The sequence below is a fragment of the Vitis vinifera genome, chromosome 5 (assembly GCF_030704535.1).
Source record: "Vitis vinifera cultivar Pinot Noir 40024 chromosome 5, ASM3070453v1".
Classification (NCBI taxonomy): Eukaryota; Viridiplantae; Streptophyta; class Magnoliopsida; order Vitales; family Vitaceae; genus Vitis; species Vitis vinifera.
Window position 1 is genome coordinate 7,013,058 of NC_081809.1, and position 26,640 is coordinate 7,039,697.

The 26,640-nt window shown below is 35.1% G+C and overlaps 2 protein-coding genes across 5 annotated transcripts; one reads left to right on the top strand and one right to left on the bottom strand.

Annotated features, from left to right (window-relative positions):
* Positions 1–936: 936 nt before the first annotated feature.
* LOC100254457 (uncharacterized) lies at positions 937–25,563 on the bottom strand. Of its 4 annotated transcripts, XM_019219779.2 has the most exons (9): positions 25,294–25,546; positions 16,446–16,561; positions 14,817–14,886; positions 13,990–14,066; positions 13,810–13,893; positions 7,771–7,887; positions 5,253–5,304; positions 3,354–3,907; positions 937–1,363 (listed from the first exon to the last, which is right to left on the bottom strand). In XM_019219779.2, exons 2-8 carry the CDS (start codon positions 16,539–16,541, stop codon positions 3,369–3,371), a joined length of 1,035 nt encoding a protein of 344 aa, XP_019075324.1. In that variant the 5' UTR covers positions 16,542–16,561; positions 25,294–25,546; the 3' UTR covers positions 937–1,363; positions 3,354–3,368. The 4 variants fall into 4 exon arrangements, with proteins under 4 accessions (XP_019075324.1, XP_010650016.1, XP_002280501.1 ...); XM_010651714.3 differs by having other exon boundaries at positions 13,810–14,066; positions 25,294–25,563; XM_002280465.4 differs by having other exon boundaries at positions 13,810–14,066; positions 16,446–16,554.
* Positions 20,419–21,291, top strand: LOC132253749 (uncharacterized). The gene has a single exon (XM_059736676.1). The coding sequence runs from the start codon at positions 20,419–20,421 to the stop codon at positions 21,289–21,291; it is 873 nt and encodes a 290-aa protein (XP_059592659.1).
* Positions 25,564–26,640: the final 1,077 nt, after the last annotated feature.

Consider the following 26,640-nt stretch of genomic DNA (forward strand, 5'->3'; position numbering starts at 1 on the left):
AGACACTTGAATTTGTTGCTTTAAATCATCTTGAAGTGAGATTAATATAATAAGAAGGGATTGTTGGGAGATTGACAAATGGCACAAAATTTTGATAAGAAATGCCGGTTCTAAGAGGGAGGAAAAGAAAAACCAAAAAAAAGGTCCACAACCTTTCAAGTCAGAAGAAAACAAGGAGTAGTCCCACATTGGAAAATTGGAGAATATTTGCCGGCTTTATTTTATGAGGTAGAGACCTTAAGGACCAACTTGAGAGGGTGTAGGCCGGGAATTGTGGGCAAGTGCATTATAAAACCCTAAACCCCGATCTCCACCCAGGGAGAGACAACAAGGGGTTGGTTTAGCCGGTGTTTCTCCCCTCAAACAAAATGAAACCACCGAAGCCCCGGCACTCCAAAATTCCCAGTAGAAATTTGGCCCGCGAGAGGAATAGCAGGAGCCTGCTGCCTCCGCCTTAGACAGGTGTGTCACGGCTCTCCTCGCCTCTCGCTCACCCTCTTTTATATTTTTTTCACAAATGGAGAGAGAGAGAGAGAGAGATGGCTTTCGAAGACTCTGTTATTATCAAAATACTATTAGAAAGAGTTTTCCTAACTTTAACCATGAATATTACTTGAGAAAAAAAAATGGGAAAAGGGACAACATGCTTATGTGAGAAACCCAATGTTACTACTACAAAGGTGGAGTTAGGAGACGGCATGAACCACCAACAATGTCGTTAACACGTATCGATTCCCGTAGTGAAGAAGTTCCGAGCCAGGCAAGGCGCTCTAATGGCTGACAAACATGGTGGGTGCTGGGTACGTTACAAGTAAGTGCACAGGGGAGCTCTCAAGCAAGAGAAATGGATTAAACAAGCATTGTTAGACCATAGCATACACAAACTTATAAATTTAATAATCTAAGCTTCAATGTAAAAAGCTAACTAACAGCCGATAAAGTAATGAACCTTTTTTTAGTAATTTTTTGTACCCTTTCTTATTTGTCTACCAGCAGAGCAGCAGCAAGTGGCCGCACTGAATAGGGATATGCAACAAGTTTATGCACATTAAAAGATATGACTTGGCAGGCAAAAACATTGATTAAAAGCGCCTAACAAAAATAAGGGGGCGCAATCAAGGAAAGGTCAAACCCCCAAGGGATCGTCGCCCAATCAAAAAATGTTTCAGGAAAAAGTCTTTCAACACTTGATGTGGAGGCTCGTCTTCCATAAGCACCAAAACACGCATAGGGGCCATGCTCCATATTCTTCACCGGTCTTTTCTGCATTTTTGCACCATGCCAGATTAAGAGAGGAACTCTGACTGACTTTGGGAATAACCACCGAAAAGTCGTATATAGAAGCAGAGTACACACATTTCACCTGATGAAATAGTATAAACAAAAAAATTATGGATGGTAATATTCTGATAGGCAAACTTATATGAAAAGGAAAAAAGGTTTTAATTTATCATGTCTATCTTCATCAACTCGTGGTCAGACCATATGACCAATGCGTTTTCCCATCCACACCAGTTGAAGATTTTTTATCATCAAACTGTACATGGTGGAAGCCACTACTACATGTTTAAATACCACAATAAAAAAATCAGTTTACATGATCCTAAGCCTTCTTTATGTCCAACTTGCAGGCTGGCTTAGCCTTTGAATTCGTGAACCCAGAGCCAAATCACCTCAGTAGCAGTCAAAACTGCACTAGAAATCTAGCTGCCATTCACAGAAGCAAACTGAGAATCAGAGCATTTTCTAATCACATTCTGAAACCTGTTTGCCAGGACAGGTCTAGTCTTTTATATCCTATACACCTCTTTTTTCCAAAAGCAACACAACAAAAAGTGGGGCATTAAAACTTCTCCAGAAAATAAACAGAAACATGGAAGTCCCTCAGAAAATCCATCACCTTGCCCTCTTGACCATCAGAAAGCTAAGCCCAATCTATATTGACTAATGAAATTACCTCTCCATGAGCATTAGCAAGTGCACAAAAAAATCTAAGACTTGTTTGTTAACTATTCTCCAAAACAGTTTTCTGTTTTTTAGAACAAAAAGAAAAGGAAAATAGAAAATAATTTGACAATTAGAAAACAGAAAACATATTTTAATTGTTTTTAGTTGTTTTCTGAGAGTTGTTTTAACATATAATGTAACAAATATGAAGAATCATTAAAAATAAAGCATTATATATAAAATTTATTTTTTTTAAAAAATTGAATAATATTTGGACACGTAGAAAACAAGTTGAAAACATTTCAAGTCCCCAAATAGACCTTTGTTTTAGAAAACATCAGATAACTATTTTTGAAAACTGTTTTTTGATAACAGTTTTCAAAAATGTTCCCAAACAGACCCCTAGTCTCCAATCCCTTTCCTGAAACCAGAGGACTTTAACTTCTGCCTCCAACATGTCTCCTCCAAATTCATATAGTGAAACTCCTCCAACGCGGCTAGATATTCCACCAAAAGATTCCCCCAAAAATCTCCCCATCCTAAAATTTGATCTGCTCAAGAGATTGATCTTTAGAACAGCCACATCCTAAATAGTTCCCTATTGCTCTTCCAAGAACTTCAATCTGGGCCATCATCTTTCTGGAAATAATAGACTTAGAGATGTGTGAAAATCTGTAGTTAACCTACCAATCTCCGACCGTGCTCAATACTCACCCATCAAGCCATATTTTTCAAATCTAAATAGGGTTTTAGAAGAGCACAAAATGCAACAATCAAGGAGGGCAAGCCTAGGGTTGAAAAGCCTCCCTAACCTTCTACCCAGATAAAAGCACATCACCTAGTAAGTCCATCAAATTGATTTCCTCTAGAAAAAATGAAAAGCCTTTAATAGCAGCATAATCCCTGAACAGTTATTCCTTTTTTGAGGGAAGGAATCAACAACAGGGTCACCTCCAATTGATCACAATTCATCCCATAACCCCCAAAATGAAGCTAAGAGGCCCATAGACACCAGAAAGAACCCACACAGAGGCATTGCCAGAACATCTAAAATGACATGACATCGAAAAAGCATCCACTTCTGGTCCAATAATTCCAAGATCCTCATCCCATAATACCACAATGGCCCCTGCAGAATCCCTGGCATCCAAAGCACCCCAACCCCAAAACAACAACACCCCATACTCCTAACCACTCCCTGAAACATACATACCGCTTTAGTTTCCAGCAGTCAAACCAAGTGCAGTCTTTTTGCCAAAGCTCTGCACAAACTTTATTATGGCCCTAACCACATGTTCGACAACATGATTTCTATTCACTTGGTCAAATATAAGGTCTCAAGATGATTAAGTTTGTATCAATAAGTGAAATTAGGCAGATCTTTGTGTGTGTGCAATATAAAGTACCTTCTTTTGAAGAACTCATTTAGGTGTGGAAGGTGCATGGTGTTCCAGAAACCTCCATGGAGGCCGCAGAGCATTTGGCAAAGGAATGCCATGATCAAGTATGCCCTTAACCCATTTAACCTTGTTTGCAAGTTCCTCCAGATCCAAAATTGCAGCATCTAGTGTGTCAGAGTGCATGGAATTCAAAGCAATGCTTCCATCAGTTTCCATCTTTTTTGAGGACCCACTATTACTGCATCGGTCTATTCCACCATTGGTCATTTCTTCTGAAGTATCTCCAATGTGTGAACTTGAAACACTATCTGAGGAACTGGTTTTTCTAATGCCCACATCCCCTTTGTGCAGGTCCATTTTTGTTTTGAGTGTCTGCTTCCTCTTTCTGGAGTCAGCAATGTTCAGAGGTTGCTCAGTCATTTCCTTTTCTGGAGAATGCTCTGATCCATCAGGAGGTGGCGACGAGTAATCTGAAATATGAGAAGAGAAGGATGGGTTGCACTTAAGTGATGACCCAGCCCTACCCTGTGAATCTGTTCTTCCTTCACTTTCAGCAGGAACTGCAACAACAATGATTCCAATGTCAGGAAAAGTAAAGCTCATTTATGAAATCATGTAACTATCTAAAATCAAAAGTAACATAGAAGGGAAAACAGGAAAAACAGAGACAGAGCTAGCTAAAGATAGTGATCATGACTAACTTTTATTTCAAAAAATACATTATGGTAGAAGTATATATCTAAGATCAAAAAGTAACATGAGCATAATAATGCATCAAAATGACAGACCTATAAAGAGTAAATGTTTAGAAAACCAGGTATTATTTTAGTTCCATCATTTCATCTACAAGTCAACCAACAAACTAAAACTTCCACATGATTCTTACAACATTATGAGCTTTTTTTATCAGGATTTTGTTTTTTGCATGATTCTTTGAGCTTTTTACATGTGGTTGAGTGATGAATCCTACACACGATTTTATACATTTTTGTTCGTTAGCTCTGATCATATTGAATTCATGTTGTTACCAAGTAACATGGACAAAACCAGTTTGATCCTCACTTGGTAACAAAATTAATTCAACATATAATATCCTCCATAGCTGTTTCAACTTGACTAAAAAGTTTACACCTTCTCACACATCGTAAATAATCAAGTTGCAAATGATACCAAGGATCGGATCCTTGCTTATAAACAAAGATGTAGTTTAACGAAATACTTATTTATTGAAAAATTGGATTCACCAGCATTCCTTTGAAAATAATTTACTAGTTGTCAACATTGATCACAAACGATGATAACTTTTGCCAATCACAACAACTCCATGCATCACCAAAAGGGCCTTGCACGGCATACAATCTTTCAAGGGTATCCATCCTCATTTTCACAGTAGACTGACTGCTATAAACACAGATAACAGGTGTATAATTTGAAGCTGTAACTAGTTCTCCACATAAGTTACAACATTAACAGGACCGATTGCACATGACCTACCTTTATCTCTGATCCAAATTGAACGTTCATATCAAAATATAACCACATAAAAGGATTGGAAAGCAAAGATAAGGAAAAGTGAAAGGCAGCATTCAGGAATAGCTTCCCCATGAAGTAATTAACAATGTGACAAAGCCATGTCTTTAATGTCAGTTGTCACATTCTCTGAAACCCTTTACATAGAACTATAGAGATTTGAGCTCATGTCAAAGTTTATCAAGAAAGTAGAATAATTCCAAGAACAAGTTGTGTGTCTTTTTATAGCCCACGGTTTATTTTATTCAGTTTTAGAAAGCCCACTCACTAGTCAAACTAGGTAAAAACTAATGAAGATAAATAAAACTAGATTGTGGAAGGGAATTATTTCTTAAAAAAAAAAATGCAGAAGTAAGATCCTGGAGCTAATCTCACCGTAATACACTGGCTTAACTAATCGAGCACAACAGCGGCCAGTTTCACTCTCCTGCAGCCACCAAAGAGTGCAAACAATTAAGCAATGAAAAGAAGAAGCATCTACACATGAGATTAAGGTATCCGAGCCAAATGAGAATAGAAGAATCATAGATGTCCACTGGAGTCATGAAATTGAGTTTCATAAGCAAAAAAATGACAATAGAGCAAAAATAATTACTATAAGGTGCATTGTTGATTTATCCATCAGACAAAAAGTTATCAGATGCATTTTTTAAAATGAATATGTGATGATAATCCATCAAAAACACTTTTGTATTAACCTTCAATGTGCAACAGTGAAATACTAGAGTGTAAAGTATAAAAACAATTATTGTTTACCTCAATAAAGTGATAAAAAGGAATCATTGTATTAAAGTGTAATAATTAAATTACTAAAGTAACTCTCAAACTATTGAAGTTCAATCCAAGATATATAAGGTACAAGTTTCCAATCAGAGGGGTAAGAACCCTCTAAGTCATGCCCTTCATAGTCAACCTATTGCCCACAAATTTGAATAATATGGGTATTCGAACATGAACCACCTCACCAAGGACCATATCCTCTTGAATGAATAAGAGAGCCACCAAGGTCCTCCCCTTGCCAAACAAACACATGAAATAACTACTATAAATTCTCTTCCAGTAGAGATTCCTAATGTCTGCTATGTAAGCCTTTCAAATTCAATGGCCATCCTGAATCCTGTGAGTTTGAAGAAAGCATGCACCACCTAACCCGATAGTTTGTAAAAACATCCCCAATGCCAAATCAATCCAGTTTCCCCAAAGCACAGCCATGACTTGAGCTTAAGCTTCTCTATGGGAGGATTAGCCCACTAACACTAAACATCTTCCATCTCTTTTTTTTTATAGGTTCAAAGTGATGGTAAGCGTAAACATCTTCCATCTTCACTTATCCGAAAAAGCTAAAGAGATGAGACTCAGCAGAATTCCTGAAAATTATTTGGTCAAAAATACCAAAGGTGATTATAGAAGCTTGAATCTACCCCATGTATCACCCACCTACTCCTAATCCTCACATGTCCTGTTTCCCTTTCCAGCCAAATCACCCATAACAAAGCAAGGGGAACACTTGGTCATGGTATTGTGCCTCTTTCAACCCTACCAAATCCATCAAAAGAGTTACCGAAAGACTACCAGTACCCTTAGGGGTTGCCCAATGAAAACTTAACAGGAAAATAAGGCTCAACAATAGCTGAAAAGAAACATAGGAATGAAGAAATAGATAGTCAACTAATTCTCCATTGACCACAAATAAAACACATCTTTCAAGGCTGATGGCCTTGTAATGCCTTTGAATTTGAAGCAAATACTTTGTCTTCACCTTCTTAATGGCTATTAACCACAAGGTTTTAATCTTAAAGGGAGCTTTTGTCTTCCTAATAAATTTAACCAGAAGAAAAGCAGTTGGATTTACACTAGACGTAAGGAATTAAAGCAAAGATCTAGAAATAAACATGCCTTCTCTATCTAGTGCCCACATGTTTCATCAGAATCAAAATTAGAAAAGGAACAAGTTCAAATATTGGATAGGGAAGCAAATTTAGTAATTTCTCTATAATGAATTTCTCCAAAAAAATTGAATCTCCAACTGAGAAAAAGAGGGGCATGACTTGAGTAAATGATAGCCATAGAAGAATTTCTTTGGTTGCGGGGGGGTGTAAGATTGATCCAGTTACCAACAGGCTTTCCTAGAAATATATTCTTGAACCATTTCTAACATGTATCTAACATGAAGAGAAAACAGAGTGAAGTGCTGAGAAATGGGTTTCCAAGGAAAACGATGAGAAAGACCAGTAGCCTTAAGTTGGCATCCTATCCATTTATCTGCAACTTATATTTACTTTTATTGACAAAGTGCCTCAAAGAATTATGTTCAATTGGAAACCATCACCAGCCACTGAGCAAGTAGAGCCTTATTCCTCAAAGGGACCTCAATTCCTAACCCATCCTCAAGATCGAATTTACACACAGTCTACCAGGTTCCTATGACCCAACCAAAAAACCCAAGCAATGAGATACTATGTCATTAATTACCTTTCAATACTCCAACAAAAAGATTTTTTTTTTGTTATCAGAACAAAGGGATTAGAATCAAATGATATATAAATGTAAAACATGTGAACAGTTGATCAAGTCCAACCAGGATAAAAATACACAGATCAGAAGTAAACAGAGACAAATAAAATAGACCGTATGCCTGAGACTCGCACAGTTTTGATAACAAAAAATGGGACGAAAAAGCTACGCAATAAAAGAAAAATTTTGAGTTTCAAAACACATTTTTTGTGGTAAAATGTTCCCCCCTAGTATTAGTTAACAGTAATAGTGTAATTGTCTCATTCTATCCTTGAAGCTATATCCAAACAATGGATTGGTTCTAAGATAAAATAATACTGATTCTACATGAAAAGAAGAACAGAAAAAAGATGCAAATGAAGGAGTACAAGGAACCCACCGTAGGAATGGGTACTCTCCAACCATATGATGGAGACCAATCTAAAGATGGTCGTAGGTCGTTGCAGAAAACTTCATATGACAAGCCTTCACCATCAGGAGGCGGCAGCAAGTCAATCTAGAAAAGCAAGAAAAGATAAAAAATAAGCTGTACATAGCAAAGAACTTTTCCTCAAGCATTTTTATCAGTTGTAAGCATCATGCATAATGTTGCAAATAGACAGATGCATCCTATACTCCTATGTATAAAAACAGAATATATTACTCTATAAAGTATTTTGGTTTATCCTTTGATCACTAGACTCAACATAGGCACCATCCAAGCAAAGTCTATCTAGAAATCTCCATTTTCATCTAACATAGTCTTTCTTGTTGGTTTTTTTACACATCAACAACAGGTTACTGTAAAGAAAGTGATTAATTCCTAATTGTGTACTTTGGATGTCACTTAGCAAGGAGATCAATGCAGTTCCAAGGAGTTTCCTTTAGCACCATTTTGCAAGAATGAAGTTCAGTATGCCTCCCTATTAGGAAAGTGGACATACAGGCTTTGTGGGTTCCTTCGCCAATCAGTGTTTTGAAGTTTAATTTTGATGATGCTTCATAGGTACTAAGGATGATATAAGTATTAGAGGACATACTCAAAATCGTAAGGGTGAACATTCGAGCTTTTCAAAGAGAATCAGGTTTGGCTAGCTATTGAGGTAGAAATAATAGCTTTCCTTGAGATTGCATAGTTGCAATTAAGCATGATGTCATCAATCTATTAGAGATATAATCATTGAAGTAGATGATTGTGGATCTTCGTAGGTGAATAGGTTGCTCTTTCTCACAAAAGCTTAGATCAGAATACATGAATAGGCTGGTCAAGAGAGGGACCCATTCTCTTGTAGAATTTGTTGGGGATCTCATGCTCCTCTGAGTTTTGATGCTCTCCTCCAATGCCAAAGACTTTTTCCACCAAAGACTTCTGTTTTTCCTTTTTCTTTTAATACGCTTGTACATTTTTTTACATTTTCTGAAGGATTTCTGATCCTTTCTTCTTTTGTATGGTTATTTACCTTATTCTAATATAATGTGAAGATAGAAGCCTCTTCTCTAGTTGATTTTGTAGGGATTTCATGCTTCTTTTGAGTTTTGATGCTTTGTTTCCTTATGTGTGAAAAGTAAAAGATTACTACAAGGACTTTGGATTTTCCATTTTTCCTTTTATACTCTTATGCATCTTCTTTTTCATTTTATTTATTTACTTAGGAAGGATTTCCCTTCCTTCTTTTGAATATTTACTTACTTTTACCAAATAGAAAACAAGTATAGTTTCTAATCCATTTATAATGTACTTTCATAGTGCTTCACCTTTTCTATTTTACATAGAACCATTCTCCTTGACTACTTATGGTGGTTTTTTTAAGCATGAATCTATTTTTTCTATTTTGACATAAAACTTGTACAATTACAGCAAAGTTCAACTCAAACCAACTCAAAAAAGCTTTGGGATTACTTGAGGCCAGTTGTAAATTCTTCCTCACCATTCAGCTCTATCTCAAGTACATATTCTTCACCAAATCATATAACACTATCCTTATGAAAAGCATTCACCACCTTGCATACCAGACCATAGTAAATGACTTTGCCTTATCTTGTCCTTAATTGGTCTCTTTCACTTTCATTAAAGTGCATCCATTTTTTATTCTATCTATTCTTGTATAGACTGTAATCCATTTCAGCAGCTTTATTTCAAATAACAATCATTTTCTAGACGATGTTTCTATATATGTTAACAGTTTTCTGGTATTTCTAGATTAGGGCAAAAGAATATGCAACATCATTCACAGAGAGATAGAGAGTGGTGGCAAAATTCTATCAATATCATGGTCATTTATTTAATAATATTTTCAAAAGTTTGTCATCTTTTCATTTCTCTCTCTCTCTCTCTTTTGGTAAAAAACAAACACATTTTCATTAAAAATTAAGGTATAAAAGAAGGATGAGAAATTCTTCCCTACAATACAAAAACTAATCAAAAGAGAGGAAAAGTAAAAGTCCCTAAAATACATCAAAACAACTCAATATTGCTATTTTAACCCTTTGAATCTACTTAAAGATATCCAATCAAGTTGAATTATGTTGAGAGAAATGCCTTGGGCAGCTGTAGTAGTAGAAGCCTAAAATGATGAATAGAAGTAGACTAGATCTCATATCATTTTGGTTGACTTGCACTTGTCCTCAAAGATCCTTGTGTTTCTTTCCCTCCAAACTATCCAAATCAATGAAAGACGAGTGATTTACCATATCACTTTGCCTCTAGGAGTGTTCCCCAAACCCCTAAAAGAAATAGTCAACATGTAACTAACACATCTAGGAGGAACCCAGACCAAACTAGCTAGTATGAATAGTTTGTGCCATAACTCCAAAGTCGCGACACAATGTAAAAATATGTGATTTATCAGCTCTCCACTGCCCATACATAGAGAACAAACATTCAGGCCAAGGGCTTATATCATTATGTTATGTAATGCTGTCTTGTATCATTATGTTATGTAACTAAGTTTTAGAATTGCTATAAAACATGAATGCCATATTGGACGGATTGCTAAAATCTGTTGGTTAGGTAGTTAAACTTGTGGAATGTCAACCTCTAGTTTTGATTTACTTGATTCTAGGCTGATTGGTAAAATATAAATGCCCTAGAAACAAGTTTTTCTCCTTGATTTCCGAATTATGATTTAGGAATTGTATAGCTGTAAATCTTCCTTTCCTAGGTTGTTCCCATTGTTTTATGTAAATGATATATTTTACAATTTTATAAGAGAAAATAAAAATATATTCAGAATTGGCACAACATGATATCAAAGGACACTTAGGATATATGGGTAACCTCTTGCCAACAGTTGGGTTTTTTCCCATGTAAATCATAGGTGTGGTTCTCTGCACCACTGTTAACCCTATCGGGTGGCCTTCATTACCGAGATGGGCCTGTGTTTGGTTTCACCTTCATCATTTCTGACACATGAGTTTGATATTTCTCTAACTTAATTATTATTTAATAGAAGAATGTTAGAAATCACTCTGGATGTTAGCTTTGACCTAGCCACCAGTCAATCTCAAACTCAAGGTCTTACAGACAATCCTTTTGTACGTATAACCCCCCACTTATAACGTAAATCAACAAAATTTCCCGCAATGGTCACAATTTGTTAAGATTTCTATGAAAGCAAAAGCGAAGATTGGATACCTGGATGGCTCATTGTGAGAACCAAACACAAATGATCTTGCATATGAAGATTGGGATGATGAGCTCAGTGGATCTACGCATTAGCCAGGTCTTTCTTTTCTTATCCACTGGAGAATTGTGGGTGGTTGCTATAGAGACCTATTCACATTTGGGAAATGCAACTCAATTGTATGATCTTAAATGTCACACACATGAGAACAAATGGTGGAAATGTAGCAACTGCATACTATAATATGATGAATTAGTTATGGGAAGAGTTGAATTTCTATTATGGAGATTGGAATGGAGAACTGATGCTAACAAGCCCAAGGAGATGCAGAAAAAAGAACAAGTCTTTGAATTTCTAGCTGGTTTAAAATCATATTAGATGAAGTATATGGACAAGTTCTCAACAAAGAACCTCTTCTGATACTTAGACAGGTCTATACCTTTGTCAGAAGCCATGTTTTAAAATGCTATTGACGCTTACACCTCGAGACTCGCCTCAAGGTAAGGCTCTACAAATTAGCCTTGAGGCTACAGCCTCGGTTAGGGTAATTGAGGCTTAAGCCTCACCCATTCGAGGTTTATAGCTTTGAGGCTATAAAAAGGTTGTTGAGGCCTCAACCTCAAATCCAAAGGGTTTTCGACCTAAACCTCAAATATCCAAAGGGTTTTCAGCCTATATGGGCTTTTGGTATATATTTTATAAAAGGCTTAAGTCTCAATTCAATGAGTTTTAACGGATTTTATCATCTATTGTTTTTGTAGACTCCTATTATAAATTTCATGAATTTTGTATTAGGTTCCTACTTGGTTAAACCTTTTACAAAATAAGGGTTTACTTGACTTTCAATTAACATTTTAAATGGAAGGGAAAAAGAGAGATTGGGAAGAATAAGTGAATTGTTGATTGTCCTAGTGGTTGATCTTATATATAATCTAATTATTAATAAATAAAAAGATACCACTACAATTGGTAGACGAAGAAGAAGAATGGGTGGATATTAACACCATTGGGGAGGATAACATAACAATTGAATATAATTATATTTCTTCAAGGATCCTAATGATGGTAATAGTAATATTGAAAATTATTTGGTAAAACCATGTGACAAAACTAAATTTTATGTTAGAAAAAGGAACTAAATTAAAATTATTAACAATGAAAAATAATTAATTTTAGCATTATGAAGTTTATGTCTTTTTAATTCTTCAATTTCATTGTGACTTTATGAGTATTTTTTTTTTTTTTTTTTTTGATAATTTTTCATTATTTATTTGTTTAAATTGAGGCTTATGTTTCACCTCATTTAGGCAAAACGCCTCAAGACCGCCTTTAACCTTTTAAAACATTAGTTAGAAGGAATGAATTGGAAGAAGGGTGATGATGGGAGAACTAAATATTGAGAATTTAATCTTGATTTCTACTGCTTCAGATGCTTCTGTTTTGGCAAGTGGGCAGAAAAAAGCAAATAAGAACAGAGATGAAAAAGAAAACCTATTGCATGAGTATTGACATAAAATGAGACATACAAAGAACACCTATTGGAAACTACATGGCAAGCCACAAAATTGGCGGAAATGCAACAAGTTTGTCGGACATAATAGTGGAAGCTTGCAGACCACAACAGAAAATGCTCCAAATAGTTTAGGCCATGTTTGGTAACTGTTTCTAAGAACAATTTTCTGTTCTCTAGAACAAAAAACAGGAAAACGCAATTGACAACCAAAGAACAAAAAATAGGTTTTTGTTCGTAAAAATAAAAAACACTACATTATTTTATTTTATTTTTAAATATTTAAAAAAATGGAAAATAGGCTAAAAACATTTTAGATTCTCAAACAGACTTTTGTTCTACAAAACATCACGAAATGGATTTCAAAAATTGTTCTCAAAATTGTTTTCAAAAACACTTCTCAAATAAAGCCTTAGTAATGGCCTTCCAATGGCAACAATGTGACCACCTAACTTAACTGTTGGCCTCCCAATTGTTGGAGTGTGTCCTATAAATGCTCAATATAACCTTATGCCTAGGAGGGGCCTATTCCTCAAAGATATCATCTTGAACCCCAGCCTATTCCTACTTCATTCTAAGCTCATTGGTAGACCATATTTAGATAGTTTCCTAGTTTGCCTAGTTTCTTGTTTTTATATAAATTTTTCTCCTTGATTTTGTAATTTTTATTTTGGATTTTATAGCAGTAAATCTTGTTTCCTACATTGCTCCCATTGTATATATGTGACATATTATACAATTTTGTAAGAGAAAACAAAAACATATGTAGAATTTGCACAAAACCAGGTACTACAATTTCTTTTCCTTGCAAAGTGACATAAATGCCAATTCTAAATTATTATACAAAAGCCCTAAGCCACATTAAGACTTTAAGTCTCATTTAGAAAAAGACAAGGACAACATATTATTGGATTTAATACACTTTAGGAAGGTAAATTATCATAATTACCTCTCTTGTAAATATTTGATTGAAAGGTCACAAAAAGAGAGAGAATATCTAAATTGTCTATGTTTGCCTTGACAAAGCATAAGATGACTTTCCCAAAGTAATTACTATACATAAATGAAAGAAAGCACTAAGAAGATTTATCGAAGTCAATGCAACCAAGACTGAGAAATTATACTAAATGATAGAATTTGTATATAGTAGTCCATATGACAAATAGCATAGAATCTTCTACAAAAGTTTGAGAAAAAAAATAAAAATTCAACCATATCTAAGACGTAGGGAACAATCATAATAATAAGCTCACATCAACATACTCCATTTTCAAGCCAAACAACTGGATTAGCTAAGAAATATTACCCTAACTTTGTCATAACCCAATAGTTGTGTCACTCTTCCAGACCAATAACAACCATCAGTCCACCAATCTACCTCGTCCCCCACCTTCCAGACATCATTGACTAAAACCATCACTTTTGCGATCGTATTGATGTCTGGCTTTTGACTTACATGATAGATGGATGGAAAGCAAGGACGTACCATCAATTGCCTCTTTTTCTCCTTCAACTTGCTCTTAGAAACTGGGGGTTTCTGATATAACTTTGTCCAATTTAATTCTGCACAGATGCATTAAAAAGAAATGTGCACATTAATCAACACTAAAAATGATAATATTTCACATAAATAGAATCAAGAGTATAGTACTCACCCATCCAAGTAGTCCTATCAATATAATTTTAGGAAGGAAAAAACCACTGCCTTTTATATTAATCAAGTATTTTAAAGGAAACTATTAAGTTGTTATTTGAATATACTTCTTTCTCTATTTTTAAAAACAGAAAATGATAGTAACTCTTATATAAAATACAAGAACTCTTTAGGACTTATCTTTAAAAGCTAATGATTCTTAAAAACTACTTAAAAATTAAGATATTAAAAAATTTTAACTACCTCAAATTTTAAAAGTAATTTTTAAGGACATATTTTTTATATAAGATTTACTATATTTTATATAGAAGTTATTACTAATTTCTATTTTTAAAAATAGAAAATAAGAAGTGTATCCAACCAAGCACTAAATTTTCCACCTTTTTTCTGCTCACTAACTATAATTTACTTTAAGCAAGCACAAGCATAAGACTTTTTAACAGTTCAATATTAAATCCATCAACTATATGGCAGCAGAATTTTATGTGCTAAAATAATCCAAGTACCATATATCATGCTTTGATAAATCTAAAGCAAGTATAACCTATATAAGACAAATCATTAGGCTTTGCTAAATTTATTGCAAGTATAACCCATAAAAGATAATTCATCAATGCCAAGCAACAACTAGAGAAGACAAAAACATATAGCATACTTACTTTCATCAGGAAAATCGATATATTCCAAGACATGGCCAATATGACCTTTTCTCAAGCTGATCTCCTTTATCTGATGAAAAACATTGACATAATAAGGGAAAAAAATTCTGATGTCAGCAAAAGATTATCTCCATATCAAATTACCAGCAATAAAACAAACAAAGAAACAACTACAATCTCAAACATAAAAATGAGAGAAAAATAAAAAATGAGAGAATAAATTAGATCTTTCATTAAACAAAAACCACTATGACGCTAGGCATCCTACAAGGACAGGCCACATTGCATTAGGGCTTGGTGACTGGTAAAAGCAGGTGCAATCTAGATCTGATTTAGTTCAGTAAAGCAAATGAGAATATAAGAATGTGAATTGGGGCTTGACATGGGAAAAGAAGTCCTAGAGAAAAATCAAATGATGGAGGTGGCAGCACATTAGAGAAAGAGAACAGTTGAAAAATGATAAAACCCATATGTACTCTCTCAATAAGCCCAGTTTCAATCCTCCTCTTTCTTTTATCATCCTCTGTATTTTCAAAGGATTTCTCAATCCTTTGCTTGTACTTAAAATTCATATCAATGAATAGAATGTTTCTAATGAAAACTCATTTTCAATATCTTGTCCCTTGTTAGCTACATCATAAGTTACCAAGTCCAACATGCCTCATAAAACAAAAGCAGTGGGCAAGGGCACAGATTCAATGAAAAATAAAAAAGCTCATTTTCAATATCTTGTCCCTTGTTAGCCATGTCATAAGTTACCAGGTCCAACATGCCTCAAAAAACAAAAGTGATGGGCAAGGGCACAGATTCAACAAAATAAGTACATGTCAGGATAAAATTTGTAACAAGGAGGTGCAAACATAACAAAGCCTTAAATCCCAACCGCCAGGAGTTAACAACATGAATTCCTTTTATCACTAAACTCTATCTTTTCTTAAACCTTATTCTTCCCTCACTGCCTCAATTAAAGTTCTTATGGGGCATCTTGACCATAAAGCATCTTTAACTTGAATGAAATCACTCCTTACAAGTTACACATGCATTCATTGGTCTCCATTGCACCAAGCTAGCCATATAAGGCAACTTTACTCTTTTAATAAGATCCAAAACAAACTCTCCTTGGAACTTCCTATTTACTGCTCAGATGAGAACTAATGAATAAAAACGAAAAACCACATCATATGCTGCCTCCACCGAACTTTTTTTTCTTTCTATTTCTCCACTGATCAAAATCCTTGCCTTCTTCCTCAATTCTTAAGGGCTCAAATATTTATAAATACACTTCACATTTTTTTTGTGTTACAATTACACGCCTTCTTTTTTTTGTGTGTTAATTTTTTTTCCATAGGCAACGAGTAGGACTTAGTGTAACACTATGGAAACAACACGAGGCAGAAATAATAATAAAGAAGTAAAAATAGAAATAGACTGAGCTGCATCTTAGTTTTTGTTTCTAGTTTTGTTAGCCATAAGAACTTGGTTACATGTACATAAAATAAATAAACAAATAAATAAATAACTTAGACAGACAAAATTTGAACTTCTGTATTGATAATGTCATAGTATAACATATAGTTTCAGAACAAAGACTCGCAGAATATCAAACTTTAGTGAGCATAATATAGATACCTTGCATCGGAACCATGCACCACGAAAACCTTGAAGAAAAGATTTAGCTTCAGCCAATTGCCCAACTTTAAAAGGTAGATGCTCATGCCCGTCCATGCTGACCTGTGACCTGTGACCTGTCAAACAAAATATATCACCAGAACAGGTAGATTTCGATATTTAGAATCGACTTCACAAAAGAAGAAATTAAAAAGAAAAAGTAAAGAAATAAAAAAATAAAGATTTTATAATCAGTTCTTGACAAATCTTTCTCCACCCCTTTCCTCCTATTTGTTTTTTTATGAATGATAGGCTTTATTAAGAAAAGAAAGGGAGATGGGCAATCCCACTAGACCAACAAAACACTACAGACAAAAATTAGCACTAGAACACCAAGAATAACAAACTTAAAACTACAAAAATAAATAACACTTCCAATCATTTTAGAAGAGCTAATTATTCTAACATGGTTACTGTTAATTCACTCAACATTTTTCAAAAAACAATAGTTTATTGATGTTTCGAAAGCTCCCATGAAATGATAGATAGAACAATCAAGACAATGAGTCTTTCAAAAGGAAAGAGAAAAGAAAAGCCTATACATCATTGTAAATAAAAAATAAAAATAAATAAATAAAGCAAAAGCAGAGAACCCCTCATAAACATACACAAATCCTTACTAGGGGAACAAATCCTCTTTTCACCTAAAAGTCCAATTCCTTGGTAGCTTCCTACAACACTCGTGAAATCAAAGCAGGCTATAATCCTCCACCTCCAAAGGGTGCATCTCCATAGATCCATCCATAACCCTTTTCCTGACCTACTAAATGACCACTGAAGCATAACCTTCCACTATACTAATCCCCCAACCTTTCCAGCATAGCCAGAATCTCCACCTTCACAACAACCCATCCCTATTAACTTTGCATAAGCCAGGATCATGTCCCATAAAAAAATAAAAAATAAAAAATAAAAAAGAAATAAGAACCCAGGATGGTGCCTACATAAATTTCAGTAGACACAACTCCAGTATCCAAATTGTGACAGACATTGTATGGCTGAAAACAATCTCTTGGAGCATGGTTTAGGAGATTTGCTAAAGTTATGGGAAACTAAAAGTTTTCATACAGCCAGGTGATTCATACTCTTTTTACCAAATGGTCAACAACTGGTATAATTACAACCTTAATTATTTATGTGGATGATATAATTGTGACAAGGGATGATATTTAATAATTGGATAAACTTAAGAAATGGTTGGCTAGAGAATTTGAGATAAAAGACTTGGGAAGTTTAATTATTTCTTAGCAATTGAAGTGGCTCATTTAAGAAATAGTCTTTTTATTTTTCTAACGAAAGTGTATTCTTGATCTTCTCAAAAAGAACAAAATCATAAGATTAAAGAAGCATTAGAAGATACAGTCATAGACAAGGAAGTTACTAGAGGCTAGTTGAAGTATATGCTTGATCTTCTCAAAGAAATCAAGATGCTCGAATGTAAACTTGTTGACACACCTATTGAACAAAATCATAAGCTTGGAGAAACATTACAAGGGGACTTACAAGAGGTTAGTTAGGAGACTTACTACAGGCTAGTTAGGAGACTCATCTATTCATCTCACACGAGACCTAATATAGCCTACGCAATGTGTGTAGTAAGTCAATTTATGCACTCCCCTAAAGAGACTTAGCTGTACACAATTCTGCGGTACTTGAATCCACTTTAGGCAAGGGAATACTCTTCAAGAAAAATAAAAGGCTATAAGTTTGAAATCCTACACTAAAGCAAACCAAGTCAAATTAGTAGTAGACCATAGATCAACCTTCAGAAATTGTACTGTTCTTGGAGGAAATTCAGCAACAAGTAAAAAACAAGTTATAGTTGCCAGGTCCAATGCATAAGCAGAGTTCAAAACCATGGCACAAGGAATTTATGAACTACTTTAGCTAAAAAGAATTCTTAGTGATCTAGGAGTGAAGTGGAAGGAAACTATGAAGTTATAGATGATGATAAATCAACAATCAATATTGTTAAACTTCCAATTCAATATGACCATATAAAACATGTTGAAGTGGATCGACACTTTATCAAATAAAAGCTAGATAGGGAATTGATTTACATTCCTTACATTCAATAGATAGGCAACTTGTTGATATCTTAACAAAGATTCTATCAAGTCACTTATTTTAGAAGATAACTAGCAAGCTAGGAATGGCTTACATCTATTCACCAATTTAAGGGGAAGTGTTGACTAATCCAATTGATGACACTAAGGAATTAACTTGTAACTTCTAATATTTAATTCAAAATATTAGGGAATTAATTCCCCGATTTTTTTTATTTTTTTTTATTTTGGAGTATGTGGTTGTATAATTTCTTGATTTCCGAGATTGTATAATTGTATATTTCCTGTTTTATTTTTTCTAATTCATATGGAAAATGATTTCTTCCTCTTTTTTTATTGGCCTTGTTAGGAAGAGATTTCTAGGAATTAGTCACCTTTCTTTGTGTAATTTATTTTTCTAATTTTGTAGGATTGTAAATAATGTATCATTTTGTCATAAATGTAGTGAATAATATCATTTTTTTCCACACATAATTCTAAAAGGCAAAAGGCGCACTTAAACCACAAAAGTCTTCTATAGCTTAAGTGAAAGGTGTGCTCCTAAGTGAAGTAAGATATAACACCGGATGCATGTCAATTTTATAAAATATGATTCAAAATCTAATTCAATCAATAAAAAGTTTAAGATTGCAAATATTTAAAAGAAGCATTCATTAACAAAATAATAAAATTATATAAATTTTAACATAAAATTAGAAATTTCAATAATAAAGGTGTTTAAAAAGGAAGAGTAAGTCAACAATTGCCCCTCTTCAATAAGTCGCATGTCTTGGCAAGTGAAGTGCAATAACTAGGGTATGGTTGTGCCTTTTAAAACTATGTTTCCACATAAGACATACGCTAATAAGAGTTAATTTAGGGAAAATTTAAATTAGGAATCTAAACATTTATCCAATGTCTATAAAAAAAACGTCATGGTTTGAGATTAAGAATCTTGGAATCTTTTGTCTTGTATACAAAATGTGATTGGAAGTCTATTAAAAATGGAAGATTCTCTATAAAATCATAATGTAGAGTTTTGAGTTCACATCATAGTATCTCTTTCCCTTATTTTTGTTTTGTAGATTATGCATACAAGTACGAAGGAAAAAGTGGTATGAAAATACATTAAAAATGAAAGATTCTCTAAGGAATCATACTTTAAGACTTTGAGTTAGGAGCATCGTATCTCTCCCCCTCAAAGAAGAATTTGGGGAGCACTTGTCTCTCAAACCTAAAACCACACCTAATCAAACCAATACCACCCTCCCTTCATCCCTCACCCTAGGTTTCTTTGCTTGCAAAGTAGTTAGGAAGAACATTTTTACTTTGAACCATCTTATGCAAGAGGGTACAATATTAGCCAATTATTGTTGTTTGTATAAACAAGAAGAACAACTAATCAATCATTTACTTATCTATTGTAGGATTGCACGGAGTCTATAGTCTTTATAATTCTCATTTTCTATATCCCTTGAGTGCGTCTAACTTAATTAAGGATATTTTGATTAGTTGGTGGGAAGAGATTATGGGTAAAGGGGCAAGGAAAGTTTAACTTTTTTCTAATAAAAGGGATGTTTAACTTGAAGACCTACTAGCTTATTTTCGTATATTTGGAATGGTCACAATAAAAGAATCTTTCATGAGTAAGTTCCACAATGCTTATATTGGTGTATTTGGAATGACACAATGATAGAATCTTCAGTGGTTTCAATTAGTCAGAATCATTACTAAAAATATTTTGTATGAATTTTTTGTCTAAATGATCCAATAGCTTAACTTAATTGATGTTTTGGATGGCCATTGGAATGCTCAGTTAGTTATGGGGGGACATCAGGGCTAGCTAAAAGAACCGGCCAGAGCTCCTTGGAGTTGATTCCAGTTGATTAATGAGAATTAAAATCCTTTGTTGGAATGTTCGGGGGCTTAATGATATTGAGAAAAGAAAGTTGATCAAGGGTGTGGTGAGGAACAAGAAACCAGATTTAGTTTGCCTAATGGAGACGAAGGTGAAAGAAATGTCAGTGCAAATGGTGAACTATGTGGGTGTAGGAAGATTTCTTAATTGGGCATCAGTGGATGCTAGGGGTGCAGTAGGAGGCCTTCTTCTATTTTGGGATAATAGAGTCTTGGAGAAGTTGGAGGTGGAAAGTGGAGGGTACTCCATCTCTATTCATTTCAGAAACTGTGCTAATGGTTTTACTTGGATTTTCTCTAGAGTGTATGGGCCAATGATTGGTAGTGAGAAGGAAGATTTTTGGGAGGAGCTAGGAGTCATTTATGGTCTTTGGGAGGACCCTTGGTGCATAGGAGGGGACTTTAACGCTGTAGGATTCCCAGAGGAAAGAAGGAATGCCCCAAGACTCACGGCTGAAATGAGGAGATTTTCAGAGGTGATAAGGGATTTGGGGCTGAGGGATTTTCCTCTGACTGGAGGCCCTTTCACTTGGATAGGGGGTTTGAATTCTCAGGTTGCCTCTAGATTGGATCGCTTCTTGATTTCGGACCACTGGGAGGACCACTTTTCTGCCATTACTCAGTCCGCTCTCCATCGTCTGGTTTCTGATCACAGCCCCATAGTCCTAGAAGCTGGAGGCTTCTCATCAGGAAAAAGCCCTTTCCATTTTAAAAATATGTGGCTGAAGATTGAAGGTTTCAGAGACCTAGTAAGGAGTTGGTGGAATGGTTACTTTGTTGAAGGTTATAGTAGTCACTGCATTGCTAAGAAACTAAAAGCGCTCAAGAAGGATTCGAAGAAATAGAACAGGAAGGTGGTAGGTAATGTCTCATACAATAGAGCAGAGGCCTTCTCCCGCCTGCAAAATTGGGAGGCCAAGGAGAATGAGAATTCTCTTATTCCTGGGGAGCCTAAGGCTAAAAGGCTAGCTCTTAAGGACTACAAGAAATGGGCCTTTCTGGAAGAAACTTCTTGGAGACAGAAGTCAAGACAAATTTGGTTAAGAGAAGGTAATAAAAATACCAAGTACTTCCACAAAATGGCCAATGATAGGGCAAAAAGGAACTTTCTGTCAAAATTTAGAGTGAATGAGGTGTCTTTCTCTTCTAATGAAGCAATCAAAGAAGGAGTTTGCAAAGCCTAGCAATCCCTCTTCTCAGAATCAGGGGATTGGAGGCCAAGTATTAATGGCCTAAACTTTAAGATGCTGGGGGAAGATTCGGCCAGCAACCTAGAGGTGATGTTTTCTGAGAAAGAAATTTTTGCAGCCTTGAGTAGCTGTTGCGGTGATAAAGCCCCAGGCCCAGACGGTTTCACAATGGCCTTTTGGTTGTTTTGTTGGGATGTTGTTAAATCAGATATTTTGGGGCTTTTTAGAAAGTTTTATCTCCATGGGACCTTCTAGAGAAGCTTAAATTCCACGTTTCTTGTGCTCATTCCTAAAAAGGAAGGAGCCGAAGACCTAAGAGATTTCAGGCCAATCAACCTGGTAGGGAGTGTGTACAAATTGCTTGTCAAGGTCCTTACTAATAGGTTGAAATTGGTGATGGGGAAGGTGATTTCTGATTCTCAGCAAGCTTTCATCTAAGGGAGACAGATTCTAAACATTGCTCTAATTGCTAGCGAGGCCCTTGATTCTAGATTGAAAGACAACACGCCGGGCCTCCTCCTTAAGATGGATATTGAGAAGGCATTTGACCATGTCAATTGGGACTTTCTTATGGTTGTGATGTCTAAGATGGGATTTGGGCATAGATGGATCAATTGGATGAAATGGTGTTGCTCTACAGCTACCTTCTCAATCTTCATCAATGGGAGCCCTTCGGGCTTCTTTCGTAGCTCTAGGGGATTGAGACAGGATGACCCCCATTCCCCCTATCTTTTCCTTTTGGCCATGGAAGCTCTTAGTCAACTGCTGTCAAGTGCAAGAAATGGTGGCTTTATTTCCGGGTTTAAAGTGGGAGGAAGAGGAAGAGAGGGCTGATTGTGTCCCATCTCTTGTTTGTTGATGATACCTTGATTTTTTGTGACGTTAATGCAAAACAGTTGCAATATCTTAGCTGGACTTTTATGTGGTTTGAGGCGATTTTAGAGTTAAAAGTTAACTTGAGCAAAAGTGAGGCCATCCCAGTGGGTGAAGGCGTTCCTATGGAGACTTTTGCCCCGGTCTTGGGTTGTAAGATTGGGAGTTTACCCACCTCCTACCTAGGTCTCCCCCTTGGGGCCCCTTACAAATCCACTAGGGTGTGGGATGTAGTGGAAGAAAGATTCAGACAAAGATTGTCTCTATGGAAAAGGCAATATCTCTCCAAAGGTGGCCGACTTATCTTGCTAAAAAGCACCCTCTCTAGCCTCCCAACCTACTTTATTTTTCTCTTTGCGATTCCCAAGAAAGTGAGTGCAAGGCTCGAAAAGATTCAAAGGGATTTTTTATGGGGCGGAGGCGCCTTAGAGAATAGACCTCACTTGGTGAGTTGGAAGATTATTTGTGCTGCTAAAAATGATGGAGGCCTGGGCATCCACAGCCTAGCTGCCTTTAATAAGGCCTTACTTGGGAAGTGGTTGTGGAGATTTGCTAATGAGAATGACCCCCTATGGAAGCAAATTATCACTGGAAAGTACAGCATTCAAGAGGGGGGGTAGTGTTCCAAAGGTTAAGAGACCGTTATGGTGTGGGGGTTTGGAAGGCCATCATAAATGGTTGGGAGAACATTAGAACTCACTCCCGTTTCATCATAGGGGATGGTAGTAGAGTGAAATTTTGGAAGGACTTGTGGTGTGAAAATCAATCTCTAGAAGATGCTTTCCCAAACTTGTTTAACTTAGCAGTCAACAAAGAAGGATGGGTTGCTAAGGCTTGGGAGGAGGATGGAGTTGGGGGCAATTGGGGGCTACGTTTTAATAGACACCTAAATGATTGGGAGGTGGGGGAAGTAGAAAGCTTGTTAAGTAAGCTTCATCCTTTGACCATTAGAAGAGGAGTGGATGACTTGCTTTGGTGGAGAGAGAACAAGAATGGGACTTTCTCAGTCAAGTCTTTTTATGACTCGTTCTCAAAGGGCACTAGACCTCCTTTCCCAAATAGAGTTATCTCAACGCCTAGGGTTCCAATTAGGGTAGCTTCTTTGGTTGGAAGGCGGCTTGGAGCAAGCTACTCACCATTGATTGCCTAAAGAGAAGTGGTTGGAACATCCCCAACAGGTGTTAGCTGTGCAAAAATGAAGAGGAAACCACAAATCACCTTCTTTTGTTTTGTGAGAAGGCTAGAATGTTATGGCTTCTGATCTTCTCCCTTTTTGGGGTGCAATGGGTGATGCACTCCTCTGTTAGGAGGAACCTCTTGGGATGGCATGGTTCTTTTGTGGGCAAGAAAAGGGAGAAAGCTTGGAGAGTTGCCCCCATCTGCTTGTTGTGGACCATTTGGAAAGAAAGGAATAGGAGGGCCTTCGACGATGTTGAGAGGAATGACCAAGAAATTAAATCTATTTTTTTGTACACTTTTGTGAATTGGGCTAAGGTGTATATAGAGGAACACACTTTCTCTTTGATTGATTTTGTAGACTAGTTAGCTACCAAGTAAGGGACAGGCTTGTTGCCTTGTTGCTTTTTGTTCTTTTGTTCCCTGGTATACTCCGTGTATACTCTTTAGCCTCTTTGGCTTTTAATGAAATTTTCCTTTACCTATCAAAAAAAATTCTTTATTTCTTATATACATCTCAACTACATGGGTTGCATACCCTTTTGGTGTTCACTTCAAAACATCTCATTTACTTATTAGAAAATGTGCTAATTTCAAAACATCTCATTTAGTTATCACCAAAAAAATGTGGGAAACATCTTTCTCTGTGATATCCTTGATATTTCAACATTGTCACGGTATTATAAATATTTCTAATGTTCTTATAATATCTCATCTAACAACTTTTTATAGGATAAATTAAAGAAATTTGTAGAGTCAACCAATTTTATTTACATTTATCTTCTCATAATGTGCAAAGTAATTTGCATTTCACAAAATTAACTTATGACATCTAATTTTGAAATATAAGATCCTTCCAAAGATTGTCCCCCACACATCATCTATTTATTAAGATTATTTTCTTTTAATAAGGTTTTGACTCAGATGCATTATTGTTTATATAACAATTCCTAAAACTTTATATCAATTTTTATGTATTGCTAGTACTTCAATCATTTGTCTCATCAATTTCTAGTTTGATTCTTATGCTTCCATAGAATCTTTAAATGGTCCCTCTGTCCAATATAATGGCATGGTCTATAATTTTAAAAAACATAGCATTGCCGCCTGCAAAATGCTTGATGAAACCATAGAAGAACAGAACAGAGGAAATGAAACAAACTTAACAAGATCACATAAGCATGGATTACCCGATAATAGAAAGGAATATTAAAATAAAATATTACCCCTAAAAATCACCCCTGAAGACGCACCACCAATTATGCCACTCAACGTAACCTTGAATCCTAGTGGAGATAGGCTAAAGAAAAACCAAGCAAACTCCAGAAAAAGACATCTCCAAAAGCCCTACCCGCTCCTCATTTTCTCTATTCTATTTCTTCCACACCAAAAACGCCCGGAAAATCACACAAATATATAAGCATTCTTTTTCCGAAATTTGTACCCAAAGCTAAAAATAAACACAAAGTACAACTTCAACCAAGCAAAACAAACATGGCCTGCAGATTTGGGCTAATCACCAAATACTGAAAAGGCCAGTTGAAATCATGAAACAATAAAGAGAACAAACAAACAATAAAAGAAAATTATAAATAAAATGGAAATTACCTTGGACGGCGGGATGCGGCCAAAGGCCAAGGGGTTAGACGCGAAGAGAAGAGCGGAATGCTCGAGCTTTAAATGGAGAAGGCGGTTACAGAAATCGTTATCATATGAAGAGCATTGTGTTTTTCGGTGTTGCATGCCATGGGTGTCGTGAGTCTCGTGGGACTGAAATTCCAATTACACCATGTTGAAACTTGGAACTTTCCCTCCCTCTCTGCTCTCTGTGTTCAACTTTTTTGTTCTCTTTTAAGTCTTAAAGCGCTTCCCATTTTTTTCAAATCCCATTGTTCTTTCCTCTTCGTTTTTTATTATTATTATTTTTTAAAATTTTAAGATGCGAAATGTTATTATGTTAAGACCTTATTCAGAAAAATTGATTCCATGGGTTTTCTTATTTTTTTAATAATATTTTAACTACTAATATATTTAAATAATAAAACTATTATAAATATATGTATTATAATATTAATTAATTTTATATACTAAATTCAATATATAAGAATAATTATAATTATTATTGATATATTATTGATTCATACAACAAACTAAGGTGGTGTTTGTTTTTTTGGCTTTTTGCTGAAAACCATTTAGTTTTAGAATTTAGGTTGTTTGTTTTTTTACTTTTTCATGACTTATTACAAATTTTTTACTAAATAGAAAAAGCCAAAATATGTGGCTTTCTCTAAATAGAAAAAATAACACAATGATTTTTTTTTACTTTTTAATACTTAATAAAAATAAAATACTACAAAAATAAACAACCTAATATTTAATACTATTAAGTATTAAGGTTCTATTTAGAATTAAGTAAAAAAACAAACACCACCTAAGTCTCAAAAAACAAATTCGTCATTAGTAAAATAAATGATTGTCAGATATCTAGATTCTGAGTTTTATAGTTCTTTTAATTATAATCTCATCACTGAAGACAACATTAAAAAAAATTCAGTTTTGCAAAAGTCCTTTATCATTTTCAAATTTTCTTATATTTTCTTTTAAAAATGAATTCACTCTATTTGCACTCTTCTCAAATACCATATGTCAACAAGAAGAAATTATCTTCATCAAAACATCCAACTGTCCAAATATTATTATGGATTTCAACAAGTTTTAATCTTGTGGATTCCAACAAGTTTTAAGTCCATTAAATTTCTCTATAAATAGAGAGATGAAATTCATCACAAGGCTAAGGCGAAAAGAGGCAAACTAGAGTTAGCTAGAGTGTTCCAAAAATCTCTCTTAACTTTTCGTAATCCCTCTTCATTTAAAAATCTTATCATTTGTAATTAAATACCTTTATTATCAACAAGCCAATTTGTAATCAACAACTCATTATGATCAAAGTATATT